Here is a 16,248-nt window from a genome sequence, read left to right as displayed (position 1 = left end):
GATGGAGTTTCGCTGACTTTGTCTTTCATCCAGCTCCTCCCGCGGTCCTAGAGCCTGTGCAAAATTTTTTGCGTCATGTAAATCATGTAAAGGTCGTCACTTCCTGTATCCACCTGTTACTCAACCTGCTCAACGAACCATAACATCTTCGTCTCTACTTCATAACAAGAAGGATTAAAAGATAATTTTAGAAAAAATATAATTAAGAAAATTCTCCAGAACGCACAGAGTAGTATACACTTATTGCTTTTCACTTTCCATCGCAATAAAAATACAATGTTTAAAGTTTAGGAAGTCTACTTGGCTCAGACGCCGTATTAGTATTGTCTTCTTGTCATCTTATTATTCCTGAAACGCCTTGTGGGGAATCCTAAAATACTCTAAATTAAGTGGTAAAAGCCATAATTAGCCATTTCAAAACACATTTTTACTAGCTCAGTTATAAATAAGTCCGCACTGCAGTGGAAAGACACAATGTTTTTACATTTCCTCCAGTCTGTGTGTGAGAGTCTGCTTGTAGCAGGCGTCTCCCTCCGGGCGTCACACATCAAAGACGCTTCCTCTGGCCAGCTGGCTTCGGGCCTCCGGGTCCCATGACCGTCTGTTGGTGCCGGGAAGCGGGGCGTTCACGGCTTCGATCTCCTTGGTTCTCTGTGGAGATCTTGGCAGCCAGTCTTAAAGAAAGTAAAGACCGAATGACTTGGGTCCGCGTGTTTATTTTACTGTTTTCTTTTTCGACAAGTGGAAATGTGCATGCTTGTGTGTTGTCATAAACTTGTTTTTGGTATTCTATGAATGGAATTTCCCACACCACAAAACTGAACTGCTGAAGAAAAAGAAAAACACTCGGAGCATGCCCATATATCATGTAAAGGTTTGAGTGGAAAATTGGCAAAAACTAAAGCCTAATAATTTCCTAATACATTATGATAATGGCATTAGAAGGTCAGACTGTGCACATCACAAACCCTTCTGCGTCTTCTGCGCCATGGCAGCTTCTCTGCTTCTGCTCTGTATTGTGGCTAACATCTGCGAGAAAGACCTCCATACAAGCTGGCAGGAAAGCCTGAGGAGCTTTAAGAGCTTAGGTCGGCTGCACTGAGAGACCAGTTCACTGTCCTGGTGGCAGTGGCTCTCTTAAAGCTCCATTGCAGGCTTAATGAGTGTGTTATAGACCACACAAGGACACTTCACGTCTCCCGGACAACAGCGTAGAGTGCCTTCTGATAATTATGATTATAGTTTCAAGAACTGGGACAGAGCACCTGGAGAGACAGGCTGACAAGTTGAAAGGCCAAAAGAGAGAGAGAAGGGGTGTGTGTGTGTGTGTGTGTGTGTGTGTGTGTGTGTGTGTGTGTGTGTGTGTGTGTGTGTGTGTGTGTGGGAGGGGGGGGGGGGGGGGGGGGAGAGAAAGAGCGGTGACCGGGTCCTGACTCCAGTGTTCTGGTGGGAATGTGTTTACGCGCCTCGGGGTTGGAAAAGAAAGAATGTCTCTGTGTAGCTCCAGCTCTGCGCAGTGAACAGTCTCATATGTTCCACTGTGCGGCCAAAACACACGCCGAATTAAAGTTTCCACCGCCAGCACGTTTTCAGACAAGCGTGCAAACACCAAAGGATCACACGCACACGCGCGAGCGCGCACACAGACACATTGAAGATCCTGTCCACATTCCCAGGAATGTTTCTGCATTCCTCCATCCAGTCCACTAGCTAGAAGCCAGAGCTGTAAATGAGACGGCACGACAGTGAGAGAGAAAGGGGAAGGGGGGGGGGGGGGGGGGGGGATAAAGGGACTGCTGGCTGCACAGTTGGCTTGTTTTTCAATCATATTTCTGTCTTTTACAACCTGGAGCACTTTTTATTCTCTGGGCTGCATAGAAGACAAGCAGACAGAGACATATTTTTGTGCCGGTGTTGTGCCAAAAAGTGATTGTCTGCCAAAAACTGATTTCCAGTGTTTCTGTGTATTTTTTATGTGTAATATCTTTACGTATGTTCGTAAATAATACACATTTGGGTTACTTTTAAAAGTTGAACCATCGATAATTAACGTGTTCCAGCTTTACCGTTTTCTGTAAATAAACTGCATTTGTCGGGGGTTTGAACTTGAGGATATAAAAACATTTCAGAATTTCACTAAAATTGATTTTTTTTTTTTATAGCAAAGGACTTGAATGAATGTAGAAACTAATCAGGAGGTTCATTAATAATGAAAACAACATATGCAGAATCAGAATAAACACTTAATTTTTAGTGTTCAGTAACGTTTTACTGAACCCTGGAAATGATCAAGAGTTGATCTGATTCGAGAGGAATGGGGTTTAGTAACAGGCTGCATGAGAAGCTGCGGAGGGGTGCTTCCCTCTACTGGAGAAAGTCGGTATTGCAAGTAATGGATGTTTCCCCTACACTTGGTTGATTAAAAAAAAGAAGAATCTAAGGATCCGCACTGTAGTGTCATTTTAAGAAAAGTCGTGATAAATGAATTTTAACACAACAAGTGTAAAAAAAAAAGCACAAATTTTAATTTCAGAATTTCAAAACAAAGCATGTTGGATCAAAGAAATATAACATGTTACGTGCCGTTTTTAAACATCTGCTCTAATAATGTTTTCTTCAAGAGCTTCTGTCAGATCCCGTGGTCTTGATCAGTGGCCATCAGTGTTTCGTTTATCAATGCAGCTTTTCCAAGCTGCTGAATGTCTGGTGGCTTTATTCTGACATGTGACAGCAATTAACCGCCACAATGACTTTCTTCCTTTTTTATTTATTCAAATTGTGGTGTCCTCGGACCAATAATGGTCCCTAGGTGAGTGGCAAACAAGCATATGGGAATCCCGAGGACACCACAAAGGTTTTAATGAATTAAAACACAGATTTCACTCGAATGCCAACAGATTCTGAAGCTCGATATCTAAAACATGCAAAGCAGATCTCAGAGCTTTAAAGGAGGTCACTATTGGAGCTCTCCCAACAACTGAACCGATTAAAATTCGCAAAATTGCAGGCGACCACGCCTGTCGGCCGGGGGGATTTGTCACAATCAACACCCCGGATTTTTAGATCTAAGTTTTTTTGTTTCTATTTATTTGTTTATTTCTTGTGTTTTTATTTATTTATTTATTTATTTATTTATTTATTTTAAAAACGTAATTCGTTAGAAACCTTGTCTGCTGACATTGCTTTGCTTTTCTATGCTTGAAATCACACGACCCAGCAAGGACACACGATTTATTCAAGCTCCTTCTCTTTTGTTTCTGCTTTTATTTATTTAAATAGAGACGAATAATTGCTTTATTTTCAGTATTTTGTCCATTAATACCATTGCTAGAAATATTCCGCGTGAGCTATTTGTTCGTTCAGACTCCGCTGACTTTTGAACCCAGTTTTAAGAAATCTGTTTGCACGCGAGGATCCCTTTGTAACCCTTTTCCAAACTCTCTTGTGACAGCAGCTGCAGCAGCAGACCTGCCGTCAACAGTGACTTTCATCACATGGTGGATGGTGTCGAAAGCGAACACGACGCAGAAGGAACATTAGGCATCCCTTCTGCTTTTTTAGGATTCATCTGTGGCGCAACCTCCACGCGCGGAGTGAGGTGTCTCAGCATGATTCCGATTCATCGTGTCAAACATTTCAGTCATGTGTGCACAGCTCTGCACGCTTGGACTTTATCTGTTATCGGACTTCCGTGGCAGAACTTAAGGAAAATATAATATTATAAGAAGATATCCAGGCTTCCTAATGTAATTATATAGTTACATGATCCGACTAAATCACACACAAAACCCTCTTTTTATATATTTAAGAAAAACATTGTTTGATCAAAATTTTATTATCTAATAAAGTTAATAAAACTTCTCAAATTTGAGAACAAAGAAGGGACAAAAAAACGATATAATTGAAATATATTTATTGTGGACAATGTGCTGCCGTGTTAATTAACAATTAAAAAATCGACTACATTAAACAATAAAAAACAGAAATGATAAACTGGGGAAAAATAAAATAAACAGATTAACACGAAAGGGAATAACACTTCTAAAAAACGCAAGAGTATGAAAGATTGAGCAGATTAAAAGTCACTGAACTTTTTGTCAAATGGGAGAGAAAGAAGAGGATGAGCATGCGCACGGTGCAGTCCGCGCGCATCTCGTCTCTCATGAGTTTCCTGAGTTTGGGGGACTAATGAGTGATGAGATGTGTCTCGTTAGGAAACATCACATGTTTGTGCGCTCAGCGGAGCCACTTTAAATTAGTGGACAGCGGGACAAACGGAGGGGTAGTACTGGGAAATCCGGACGAGGAGAAAGAGGGACACGCTGTGTCGGCGCACAGAGACACTATTCGTGGGTACTTAAAGCTGCAGAGACGACTGTTTTTACCCCCCACGGACGAGTGAAAATGAAAGCCTGGCAGTGTGTTTCCCTCCTGGCTTGTGCCTGCTTTCTTTATCAAGCTGATGGACGCAAAAGTAAGTGGCGCTACTTTGGAATAGTTTGAAGTGAAAGAGTTGTGGCTATGGTTTAAAAACGTTGGTTTATTGATTTCAGATTTTTAATTTAATGTCTTTACGTGAATTGAATAATTTTGGTGTTTGATGTTTATCTCCTAGGGTTGTTTGTTTATTCATTTGTTTATTTAACTCGTCCTGCCATCCGCTCTCTACAGTCAGAGTCCCATGAGACTGATTAAGGCGTGTGCTCCGTTAAGACTGCTACTCACTCCACAAACAGACAATTCTCTACATCCAGAAAAAACGGAGAAATCGTAGCTTTCTCTAATTTGTTATCATAACCAGATGGAATCCCGTAAAAAGTTTTAACAATCTTTTTCCTCCGGTATCATAAAAAAAGCAAATGTGACATTAATTTAATAAATGCAAATTTAAAATCACCTTTCCCCCTCTATTTTCACGCCATGCGCTCTCTTGGCTGAATAAATTTCTGTTTGCGTACAGACGTTCCAGATGTTTGGATCGTTTTTTTCTTCGCCTTTAACCAGATTACACAGATTTAATTTGTTTTTGCGCTGAAAAATATGTCACTCAGGCTAAATGACGAGAAAGCAGAAAACAAGGGCGTGGAGATCCGAATAAAATAAATAAATAAGTAAGAATGTGGAGATGAAAGATCAAAAACTAGGTCATCTTACTAAAAATGTATAAATCCAATATCTTTTTTGTATAACAATAAACATTTTTTTATGCCTAACGTTCCAAATGCTTTCCCCCTGTTTTATTGGGCTTAGTTAAATGTAGTCTGTTGTACAGCCCTCAATCATTTCATCATTTCAGTCATGGGAGCTTTTAGTAAAATATTTTTACTAAAGGTGGAAACCAGGTACTGGAAGCAGATTTTTCCATGTCAGGAAATAAACATGATTTTGGTCATTATGCGGGTATTTTGGGGCTACACTGTTACTTAACATTTAATTAAATTTTAAAGGAGCCTAATGAAGGAAAGAAACATTTAACTTCTAAATGGATTCAAGTAAAATACAGAAGCTCTTTAGTGAGGGACTCACATCAAACCAAAATACATTTTAAGGTTCCTTGTCCTTGTCTCTCTGCTTTATCTCTCCCCAGAATACAGGGATGTATTCCCACACAAGCACTCATTATCAGGGAAGTTTCCATTTCCAATCCCACCGATCCCTGGCTGGCTTCCCGACACCAACCCATGGGATGATTACATCTACCCACCACTAAACATACAGTTAAATGATTTTATGCACCACAGAGGTGGGTGGGTAATTTGTTTTCTGGGTGTTTTTTTTTTTCACCTTTGAAACATTTGCGTAGGTATTTCAGGTCATTCACCTGGAAAGTCCACCTCTCTGCAGGTAAACCCAAAGTCCGTTTGACCAGTGACAGTCCAGCTCTGAATGGCTCTTCCATCACCTTCACTGCAAAGCTGGAGTATCCTCCCTGCCAGAAGGAGGATGCCAATGGGAACCTGATCTGGGATGAGCACTGTGAGGATGGTACGGAGCTGGAGGCGTCAGGTGCTGCCAAGAAAGCCAGGCCGGGCCAGGCCATGAACCTGCACACACATAGCATCACACCACCACAAAGCATCATGGGGCCATATACACTGATCAGCCACAACATTATAACCACTGACAGGTGAAGTGAAAACACTGATCACGAGGAGTCAATCAAATGGCCTGTACTTGATGGGTCAGAGCAGTTTTATCCACATGAGAGACCAGCACAGCTGGCAGGTGGTTTAAATGTTGTGGTTGATTTATGTAAGCCCACCAAAGAGCAAATTAAATTGTACACTGTTGTAAAAAGATGGCCCACTAGGAGTAACCCTTGAGTCTTGAAAAAATCTGGAACATAATCTGATGGTCATCAAACCACATGTTTATTGATACATATTGAGATGTCAAAACATGTTATTAAGGGCACAGGGGGTGTCAAAACACGTCATTATGAGGGAAAGAGTTAAAGTAGGCTCCCCCTTAAGATAAAAACCAGAACAAGCTGCTGATAAACACTAAAATAGACAAATTACGCCTCAATGAACCTGGCTACTCATTGTCTTTAGTTATCATAGTATAGTTATCTTAGCATTTGTAGCTACCAGCCGTTCCATGTGTAATCGCTGAACAGATTTATCATGCAAAATCAGTTCATTTTTATTTTTTTAAAATTAAAGCTTTTACATCACTTTATTTTCTGTCAAACAGCCAATGGGCAGGTTCGCTCTGGCTACGTGTACAACTGGACTTCCTGGTTGGATGACTATGGCTTTGGAAAATGTATAGACAAGGCAAAATGCAACATGTTCCCAGATGGGAGACCCTTCCCTCAGAGCAATGACTGGAGACGAAAGAGCTACGTCTATGTTTGGCACACAATGGGTGAGATACAAGTTTGCATGTACACAGGATACGAAAGGAAAAAGAAGAACATCTAAACCAACTCAGTTTGTCTCTTCTTTTTGTCCCAGGCCAGTACTTTGAGACGTGTGACGGCTCTTCCTCCAGTGTGACCATCAATACCACCAACATCCCTCTGGGGGCAGAGGTCATGGAAGTCATGGTCTACAGGAAACGCGAGCGCAGGAAGTACAGCCCCCTCTCTACCGACAACGCCGTCTTCTTTGTCACAGGTGGGAACAACAAATATTCTGCTTATACAGTTTTATCTGCCTACATGTTTCAGCCAAACAGAGATACAAACAGGCAGAAACCTAATACGTCATTTACATTATTCTTACGCACTCTCTTAGATAAAATTCCAGTGGCGGTCGACATCTCTCAGAAGTGTGCAGTCAACCAATCTGAGAATATCTTCATCCGTGGTGAGGATGTGGTTTTCAAAGTCCACCTCCATGACCCCAGCGGCTACCTGAAAACTGCTGCCTCCATTGACTACATCTGGGATTTTCGAGACGGCAATCAGCTGGTAACGCATCGCAACGTAACCACGCACGCCTACAGTAAGCTGGGGACCATGACTGTGAAGCTGGTGGTCGAGGCAGCGTTTCCAGTTGAATGTCCACCTTCTGCCAACACCCCGACCTCGACCACGTCCACAGGTTCTGTCACAAGTAGTCACAAAGATATAGACATGACAAAACAAGCAAAGTATTATCTGAAGACTTGTTAACTTTTTATACAAACCTTAAAACCAGATGGAGATGGCCAGCACACTGTCATGTGTCACCATCTTGGTGTTTTGAAACCAGAGGGGTAGCTCTGACTGAGAACCCAAGGATACTGCACACTTACATAACAGACAAGTCTTTGCCATCAATTTCTCTGCAATTGGGGAAAAAAAAGAGGAGAAAATGTATAATATTGATTAAGATGTTAAACAAGCAATTGAGACCATAAACTAATGAGGAATGTTTTCACTGAAGTCATCAATAAAATGAAAATTGGGTCATTTTCTCAAATGTGTCTATACAATTAGATATCTCCTTGCAACCAAGAGGAGCTGCCCCCTGCTGGCCATTAGAAAAACTGCATCTCTGCTTTCGATTGACTTTTTCGACCTTGAGACTATGGCTTATTTTATATACAGTCTTTCAGTCTTTTTTAATTAATATAATTGGAATGCCAAAATATAAACTTTAAAAAGGGAAATGTGAGCCACACAAAGTAAGTTATCTCTCTTCACTTTGGGGATATGAAGCAACTGCTACTTAAACAGTTATGTTATGAAGAATGTAAAAACAAAAAATACATGTAAAACTTTAAAAGACAGAATCATTATCTGCAAGTGCCTACAGTTTCTTCGGAGCGCAAAAAGAAGGTGACTGCACTTCTTTAAGTTTCTTGAAGAAGTTTCACCTCTCATCCAAGAGGTGAGAGGTGATCTAAAACCAAAGAGGGAGAGTCTCGGGTATTTACACATCTTCAATTAACTTTAAAAAAGTTTTTTAAAGCTCGCAGGACTACCATGACGTCACTGAGAACCTACACAGACAAGTATCTGTTTAAAAACAACAACAACAAAAAGACGGGGAATCAGTGCTAATGGAAAAACATGTTTCTCCCGTGTCTTTTCCTCAGAGGCTCCTACAACTCCACTTGCTACTCATGCGATTACAGCCAAGATGGAGACAACACAGGGTGAGGCTTTTACAGCTAAATGTGTATTATGATTGTGATTATGTAGGAATATCGAATGCAGAGGGTGAATCATATCATGTGAGGAAGTTAAAATACCAGCGTGCATCACTATGCAGAGCCCATTTGCTTCATATTACAGTGCCGCCCAGCACCAGCCTGCCCTCGACCACCTCCTCTTTTGCTTCCACGGATCTCCCCACCACAGAGCCCCTCCCTTCCACTGTTTCCCCAGAATCCAACCCCACCACCCCGCTGTGGCTCCGCACCAGGCGTCGCAACAGCAACCAGTGTTTCCGCTACGCCTACGGGACCTTCACAGGCAATATCACTGTCGTTGGTAGGTGGGAGTGTGCGGGATCCTTCAAGTTATGTTGTATACCACTGAGTCTTTTTCATGAACCATTGTACAGAAGCCATGGTGTAGCAGTTTAAAAAACTAAACGCGAGGGCACATTTTCCAATATACTTTAATGGCTTTAATGCTAATGAAAGTGGGTATGATTTTAAAAGCTTTCCAACAAAAACCATTTTGTCACATTTATCATAATAACATACAAGAAACCAGCCCACATTTCATCCCAGAATTGCTTCACTTTCATCACGAACTATGGACTTAGGGATGGGACTCGTACTTGTGTGGCGTAACCACCCCTGATAATGAAAAGGAAACACTCTTCCATTTAAACTGCATTAAATCCTGATTGTTGCGATCCAGTTTCTCTCTACAAACTTGTATTCAAGCAACCTCATGCTATGATTCTTTGACTGGTTCCTTCATCATATTATTATTTAGGGGGAAGAGGATTACACATCCAAAACCCACAAAATAATTAATCTGTTCCCCACAGAGCCCAAGCACCCACTGAACACCCTGCCAAGCAGTCGGATTTTGGAAGTGTCAGCCCACAGAGTCACCAACACTGACATCAACTTCCTGGTGAAATGTCTGGGCAGGTATGCATTTATTATATACTTTGTTTAAATTTATGTAAAAAAAAATAACACTGTAGATAATTTTTTTAAACATTCAAAGAGGAAATCACAGTAACCTTTGGAGTTTATCAACTTTATTTTTGATGATCTTCTCCCTGCACATCCAATTTAGTCACTTAGGTGCAATGGCACCCCCCCACAAACCTATACATTTTAGATAAAGAAACAGGTTTGATTTATCCTTCATCCCTTATCCGCAGCATCCCCACTTCAGCCTGTACCATCGTGTCAGACCCCAGCTGCACTCAGGTACGCAACATCATGTGCAACGATGTGCCGCCTCTCTCGGAGTGCAAAGTGCATCTGACGCGAAGATTTCTGGAACCGGGCACCTACTGTGTGAACATCACTTTGGAGAACTCCAGCAGCTTGACCCTCACCAGCACCACCATCACCATCAACAAGTCCCAGGACACACCTGGTTAGCTACACAAACACATACAACAGGATATTTCTTGAAATCAGCTTTGTAGAAACTGTTGCCTGGTGTGTTGTAGTTTCCGGTCTGTTTTACACTCTCTTCACTGCCCTTTGTACCCATCAGTGTCCACAACCTCTCACACTGCCCAAGTCGTTCTCTCCTCAAGTGCTGTTCTGGGGGCCATTTTTGCATTCATTGCCTATGTGGTCTACAAGTGAGTAGTCTTCAGATGCAGCAGCATTCCTTCAGTAAATGTGTGAAGACCTGAATATATGATGCAGAAAGATTTTAATGCACAACTTTGCCTTTTACTGCCACATTAAAAAGCATTTACACATGCACACAAAGCCACTTTGATTCTCACTGAATTTCCAGTTGATTACTACCCTGCTCGTAAAACACCTCGTATTCTTTTTCCAACTCTTGCCGCTCACATCCAGTTAGTGTCATTAGAGATGGCACGATACCACTTTTTTATGTCCGATACCGATATCATAAATTTGGATATCTGCCGATACCGATATGAATCCGATATAGTGTTTTTTAATCAACAAAACTGTTTTTTAAAATATCTTGCTGCATTTTGCAAGTCTGCAAGTTCATACTCAAGTTTAAAACAACAACTACACTAAAGCTATTCTGTTATACCTGTATACAAAAAAATATTTCATAGTTCAGCAATACTGATCAATCTAATAAACTTAGACCTACACCATCCTCCCTATTCTGGTATTTTAAAGAGTACTTAGCGTAAATATTAAGCAACCTAACTAATAGGGTTCCAACTCCCAGCAACAACAAAAATAAATAAATAAAAAATAGGGAACCACCCCTCACGCGCCACCTCATGATGCTTAATCGACGTAATCAACCTTAATTTGATGCAGTGTGAAAAAAAATAAACAGAAATCAATTATTTTTCAAGAAATATTAAATAGATTCAACATCTTTCTTCAACAAAATTGCAGACTGCACAGATGGTACCTTCCCAAAGGAAAAAGTACTATAGCTTACTAGGGTATATATATTAGACTTAATAGTCACTATATACAGTAATTGACTTCTATTCATTTTACATCAAATTAAAACTTTGTGTGTCAGATAATTATTTATTAAAAGCTAGACATTTTAAATGAGAATAAGAAAGAAAAGTATGTCTTTGTGCCCCCTTTTCCCAGTTAATGCCCTATCGGCCCCCCTGGCTAAACTTTGCTAGATCCGCCCCTGCACAGTTACCAGCGTCAGCTACGTAGAAAAAGATCCTCGAGTAGAAAGTAATATTAAATACATTCTAACAACAGCTGATCAAGCTTAAACGTGCTGCTGTTGTTCAGCCGCTGGTTTCCTCTTTCTGGTGCAAAGTGGGCCAAAAACAAAGACGGACTCGCGCCAGAAAAGCCGATCAGCTGATCATTTAAGCAGTTTCACGATTGAAGTAGCAGCCGGAGAGCGAGAGGCAGTCGCTCGTTAAGCTTAACGCAGGAATGCTTTACAAACATTCAGAGATGGACTTACACACTTGCTTTACTTCTCTCGGGGATAACTTTGTCGGAGATGAAATGCCAGGTTGCTAGCGAAGCTCCAAATGCTATCCAGACCACAGGTCCCGCATGCCACAGCCGCTCTATCACGTGATGCATACTGCTCCGACAGGCTAACGTTCTGAGGTGAGTTACGGCGTGTTGCAAGTTTTGTGAGGTGCTTTCGTGATATTTAATGGATCGGATTACATTTTTTATTTTTCTCCGATATCCGATCCAGTCATTTAGGTCAGTATCGGACCGATACCGATACGTAATATCGGATCGGTCCATCTCTAAGTGTCATTACCCTCCCATCATATTTTTGTGTCCTGCATCTTTCTTCCAGGCGTTACAAGGTGTACCGGCCCATTCGCAGGTCACTGGTGGAGGATCCCCATGCTGGGGTTGGAGGTCACATGATTCGCCTGAAGGAGGCACTCTTCCCCTCCAGTGAGGAGAGCAGTCACCTGCTGACTGAGAGAAACCCCCTGTAGGCTTTGAGCTGCATCATCACTTAAAATAAAAAACACCTAAAGCATGTGATTGTCAGATATGAATCTAATCAAAAGTTTAAGCATTAAAGTGCAAAAATAGCAGGAATACCATATTTGTAAAAGAAACTAATATTTTGCTTGTTTTAATTGTTTGATTGTGCTCCAGAAAACTGCTACTGCTACAGCAGCTGCTGATTGGTGTGATGATTTTCTACTGAAGAGGCTGTCGAATATGTGATTGAGGCACTCATTTTGATTCCAACATAGGGTGTAGTAGCTGCTATAAAATGAATTAGGCTCAAGCAATGGCTGTTTTTGATGAAAAGTGCTTTTGTACCGTTTGTCATGGATTGCTTTAGAATACTGTATATTAATGTACGGGTAAAAATCCTACTAGTGATACATGCATGGTTTTCCTCAAATGAGTTATAATTTAATTTCTTTAACTCCAAGATTTAAACATAGCCATAATCAAGGAGGATGAAAGGCTGATAAATAAGTCAGTCACTAAATAAAGGCTGTGAACTAACCACTTATGTTTTGAAGACACTGGAATCTGTCTTTGTATGGAGCTGGAAAAAAAAATGTATTTAACGTTAGATGAACTGATTTTTAGTGTTCTATTAATTTGTTTGTTCGTGTGTGGTGTTAAATCTGTTTTAAAACTGTTTCACACAATCACAACTGCAGAAAATTCATGGTTTAGTGAAAAACTGGATTTTAACCATTAGCACTATCGTTTGGGGCTTTTAAAACAAGCAAGGAAGTCACCACTTTCCTGTAACCCAACACAATCCTGTATATTATTGTGATCAAAACAAACACTGCAAATCAAATGCAATCAAATCACACGTCGCCGATTTTAAAGCAGGTAGTTCACACAACATACTTAATGCTTTTACTGTACAGTACACTAAACTGCACAGAGGCAAATTGTTAAACTTAAAGTTTTTAATACCGTACTATTACACATTTTTCACTCCTTTAGCAAAGTTTACCAAGTGACTTTAAATATTTCTCTAATGCAGCACTACCTAACGTATGTTGCTTTGGAATTTGGGGCATTGTCAACTCATTACATGTGGAACTCGTATCGACTTCATACACGACTTCAATCATGTGGAAAATGTTTTCACAGGACTCTCTGCATCCCTGTGTAAAGTACACCCTGTGATTCAGGTGCCGACTGGGCCATTGCAACATGTTCTCTTTAACCAGTCAGTTCTAGATTTTGTGCCATCCATGGCATCATTGTCCTGTTGCATGACTTGACTCACATTTCACTTTGGGATACTTTGGTATACAGAGAAATTCATGGTCAATACTTCACTGCAAAGTGCCCAGGTCCTGTGGCTGCACAATTAGCCCAAATTGTTACCCCTCCGCCACAGACCTAGACAGTTGGGCTGAGCCTGTGTGGATACACCGTTTGGTTTCTGCTAAATGTAGCACTGCGTATTATGTGTAAACATTGTTTCAGATGCAACTTCAAACCTAAGCCATGGGGTAATGCTCTTAGAGACTCCTGGGAACCCTTCCAAACAAATCATAGTTGATCAGCGTGTCTCCAGGCCTCGAGAGTACAAGACATGGCTCTAATTCTGGAGGCCTCTGGGCATTACATGCTCTGTCCTTGGGGTGAATTTGCTGGGACCTCACTCCTGAGAAAATTGTGGCATTGTGTTATATCACACACACACACACACACACACACCTAAATAGCACCCTGCCAAGACCGCTGCTTTTATAGAGGTGCTCACATTTTGATGATCACCTAATCAAGTTGATCAAAAACAAGATTGGTGGGTCTTTGCTGAAACCTCATGATAATGTTTGGTTTTCCTTTTCTTACAAGCAACTTCCCACAGCTTCTTTTAGTGTTATTCATAGAAAATAGAGCAGGTGAGTCCATTTTTCTCTTTAACCTATTGTGATAAATAAAGACCATGTTTGACAGGGTCAGTCAACCCAATTATAAAGGCCATTTGTCACATATCCAGTATAACCAAGGACCTAACACCCTCAGGATCTGCTCCGTCATGGAAACCCAGACCATGAGCAGGTCTGAAAAGCTACAGAGTCAGCAGAGGCTGACTTTTACACACTATGCACCGCAGGACTTTTTCTAGTTGGGGTTCCCAAACACTTTGTAATATCATACTTAACTGTAAAAGTTAAAGCATCCCAGTCATCTTAGAAGAAAATGCATTTGTGTCAAATGTTTTTCTCCATTTTGTTTTTCTTTATTTAGAGGCATTTGACAAGTGGAGCTGTGTGTGAGGGGGAGGTGAAGGGGCACAAGCATTGTTGCAGAGGAGAGAATATCAAGCTGAAGTTTGATCACTTTTACAAAAACTCAGGCCCGGTCCCTCATCTGTCCCATACCAAGGAGGATGTTCCACGTTACACAGCCAAGAAATGCTAACAGAACAAAACAGCTACCGAATCAGCGAGTGTAACATCTGAGAAAGACAAAAGGGGAAGAAAAGAAAAGAAAAAAAAATACAGGACTTATATCTATCTTGAAGTCTTACAAATCAGAAACAATAGGCAGGCCCTTTATCAAAAAAACAAAAAAAACAACTGTATTGTCTTGTTTTAGCTACTGAATGCAAAAAGAAATTCAAGCAAAAGTTCACATGGAAGCCACACCACCAAAAATAGAGAGCAGAAGGAAATAACTATTGTTTCGAGGATTTCAATTAAAGTCAAGACATGTATATATTTATAAACACTGGGAAAAAAAATTGATCACTTGATTCTTCTCAATTCTAAAGAGTTCATGATCTTAGTTTTTAATCTTATCTGGGGGAGGGGAGCGTAGAGGTGTGGAGAAGGGTTAAATTCTGACAAATAGAAGAATGCCTCTACTTCAAATACATTTCTAAAGAGGTAGATCAAAAATAAACTGGAGGAAGGGGGAAGTTGTGGGAAGGGTGGGTTGGCAGGGAGATGGGAGATGTTAGGGACTTTTTTTTTTTTTTTAAAGTATCACTTGTGCCCCTCAGTTAAGCACGGTGTTAGGAAGGCGCGCCCAAATAGAAAGTGTTTGGGGGACTGAGGTATCAGTGCGCGCTGGCGCTCAGTGGGGGCAGGGCTGGGTGCCTAGTGCCACAACAACCCCCCGCCCCCTCAGCTGAGGTAGACGGCGTTCTACTGTGGAAGCATGGATACACTCAAGCACTTTTACCACAATCAACATATTTACATTCGGCATGGAAAAAAAAAAATAAAATAACTGCATCTTTATGTTTTTGGATTCCTTTCCTTTTTTTCCCTAAAATAAACGCCAGTCAGGGTTCACCCAGTATGGTCTGTGCGCCTATCCTGGCTCGTTATTCCCTGTAAGCATAACTAAATGAAACATCAAGTACATTTGCGGGTTACAGAGACATCCTTTTGTTTAAATCATTTTCCTTGAAACTTAAAAAAAAAAAAAAAGTTACGTTTGCATCTATCAGTGTGACTCCCCCTACCCTCACCAGGCAGTTAACGACATCGACTTGATGGCCTTGCTACAAGGGCCACTCTGAAATGACAAAGCTCGCTCTATATGAAATTAAACCTAGTGGGGGCTTTGACCTCGCTAAGACACTCGCCAACAAAGGTGGCAGGAGGCCTGGGAACAGAACAGACCACAAACACATGCTCTGCTGACTTGAGGGCAGCTACAGGAAGGACCCCATTACAGTATTCTCTGCAGCACCCTGACCACAGCCCTCAAATAGGAAGGTGAAAGGAAATTTTGACAAATTAAAGTACCATTATCATTAACTATGGTAATCCCCCCCCCCCAAAAAAAAAATTTAAAAAGAAAAATTGCATTGCTGCAGTCATGTACGGTTGGCATTATTTGCATGTCGTAGTTGTTTTGCACTTCTTTCTGAAGATGGTGGACCCTCAGGGGAAAAACTGAGGCGATTTTCTCTATACTTCTGTCAGCCGCCAGCTGAGGGGGCGCCAACTCTTGCTCCGGGGCTGCTATGTACAAACAGACTTTATGTACAGGGTCATCTTAAGTCACACATACACATGTACAATGCCACCTAAAGCACCAGAGTTGAAGGCAAGGTCAGTTGGCAGCTGACCAAAATTTTAAATTTTCTTAAAAAAATAAAAATGTTCAAAGACTATCAGCTTTATAAAGTATACAAAACACCACAAAGCAAAATAAAAAAAAGGAACAATTTTTTTTCATATATATAATATCTTTTCTCTTCTGAGGTAC

The 16,248-nt window shown here is 41.0% G+C and overlaps 1 protein-coding gene across 1 annotated transcript; it reads left to right on the top strand.

The window, feature by feature from the left end:
• Positions 1–4,271: 4,271 nt before the first annotated feature.
• On the top strand, positions 4,272–12,130 carry gpnmb (glycoprotein (transmembrane) nmb). Its single transcript, XM_085346553.1, has 12 exons — positions 4,272–4,474; positions 5,588–5,743; positions 5,845–6,006; positions 6,697–6,870; positions 6,960–7,121; positions 7,242–7,550; positions 8,530–8,589; positions 8,729–8,926; positions 9,438–9,543; positions 9,783–10,003; positions 10,127–10,217; positions 11,873–12,130. The coding sequence occupies exons 1-12, from the start codon at positions 4,405–4,407 to the stop codon at positions 12,018–12,020; spliced, it is 1,857 nt and encodes a 618-aa protein (XP_085202679.1). The 5' UTR covers positions 4,272–4,404; the 3' UTR covers positions 12,021–12,130.
• The last annotated feature ends 4,118 nt before the right edge of the window (positions 12,131–16,248 follow it).

Source organism: Diplotaxodon limnothrissa, linkage group LG22 (assembly GCF_057381915.1).
Source record: "Diplotaxodon limnothrissa isolate DT_005_m linkage group LG22, D_limnothrissa_male_GT1.1, whole genome shotgun sequence".
Lineage (NCBI taxonomy): Eukaryota > Metazoa > Chordata > Actinopteri > Cichliformes > Cichlidae > Diplotaxodon > Diplotaxodon limnothrissa.
Note: the sequence above shows the minus strand (reverse complement) of the source record. Positions and strands in the feature narration are given on the sequence as shown.

What these genes read in the sequence shown, in the direction of transcription:
- gpnmb (XM_085346553.1), top strand. Translation starts at nt 4,405, where the DNA reads ATGAAAGCCTGGCAGTGTGTTTCCCTCCTGGCTTGTGCCTGCTTTCTT. An exon ending in TCAAGCTGATGGACGCAAAA is followed by an intron (nt 4,475 to 5,587) that starts GTAAGTGGCGCT and finishes ATCTCTCCCCAG; the next exon opens with AATACAGGGATGTATTCCCA. An exon ending in CTGGTGAAATGTCTGGGCAG is followed by an intron (nt 9,544 to 9,782) that starts GTATGCATTTAT and finishes CCTTATCCGCAG; the next exon opens with CATCCCCACTTCAGCCTGTA.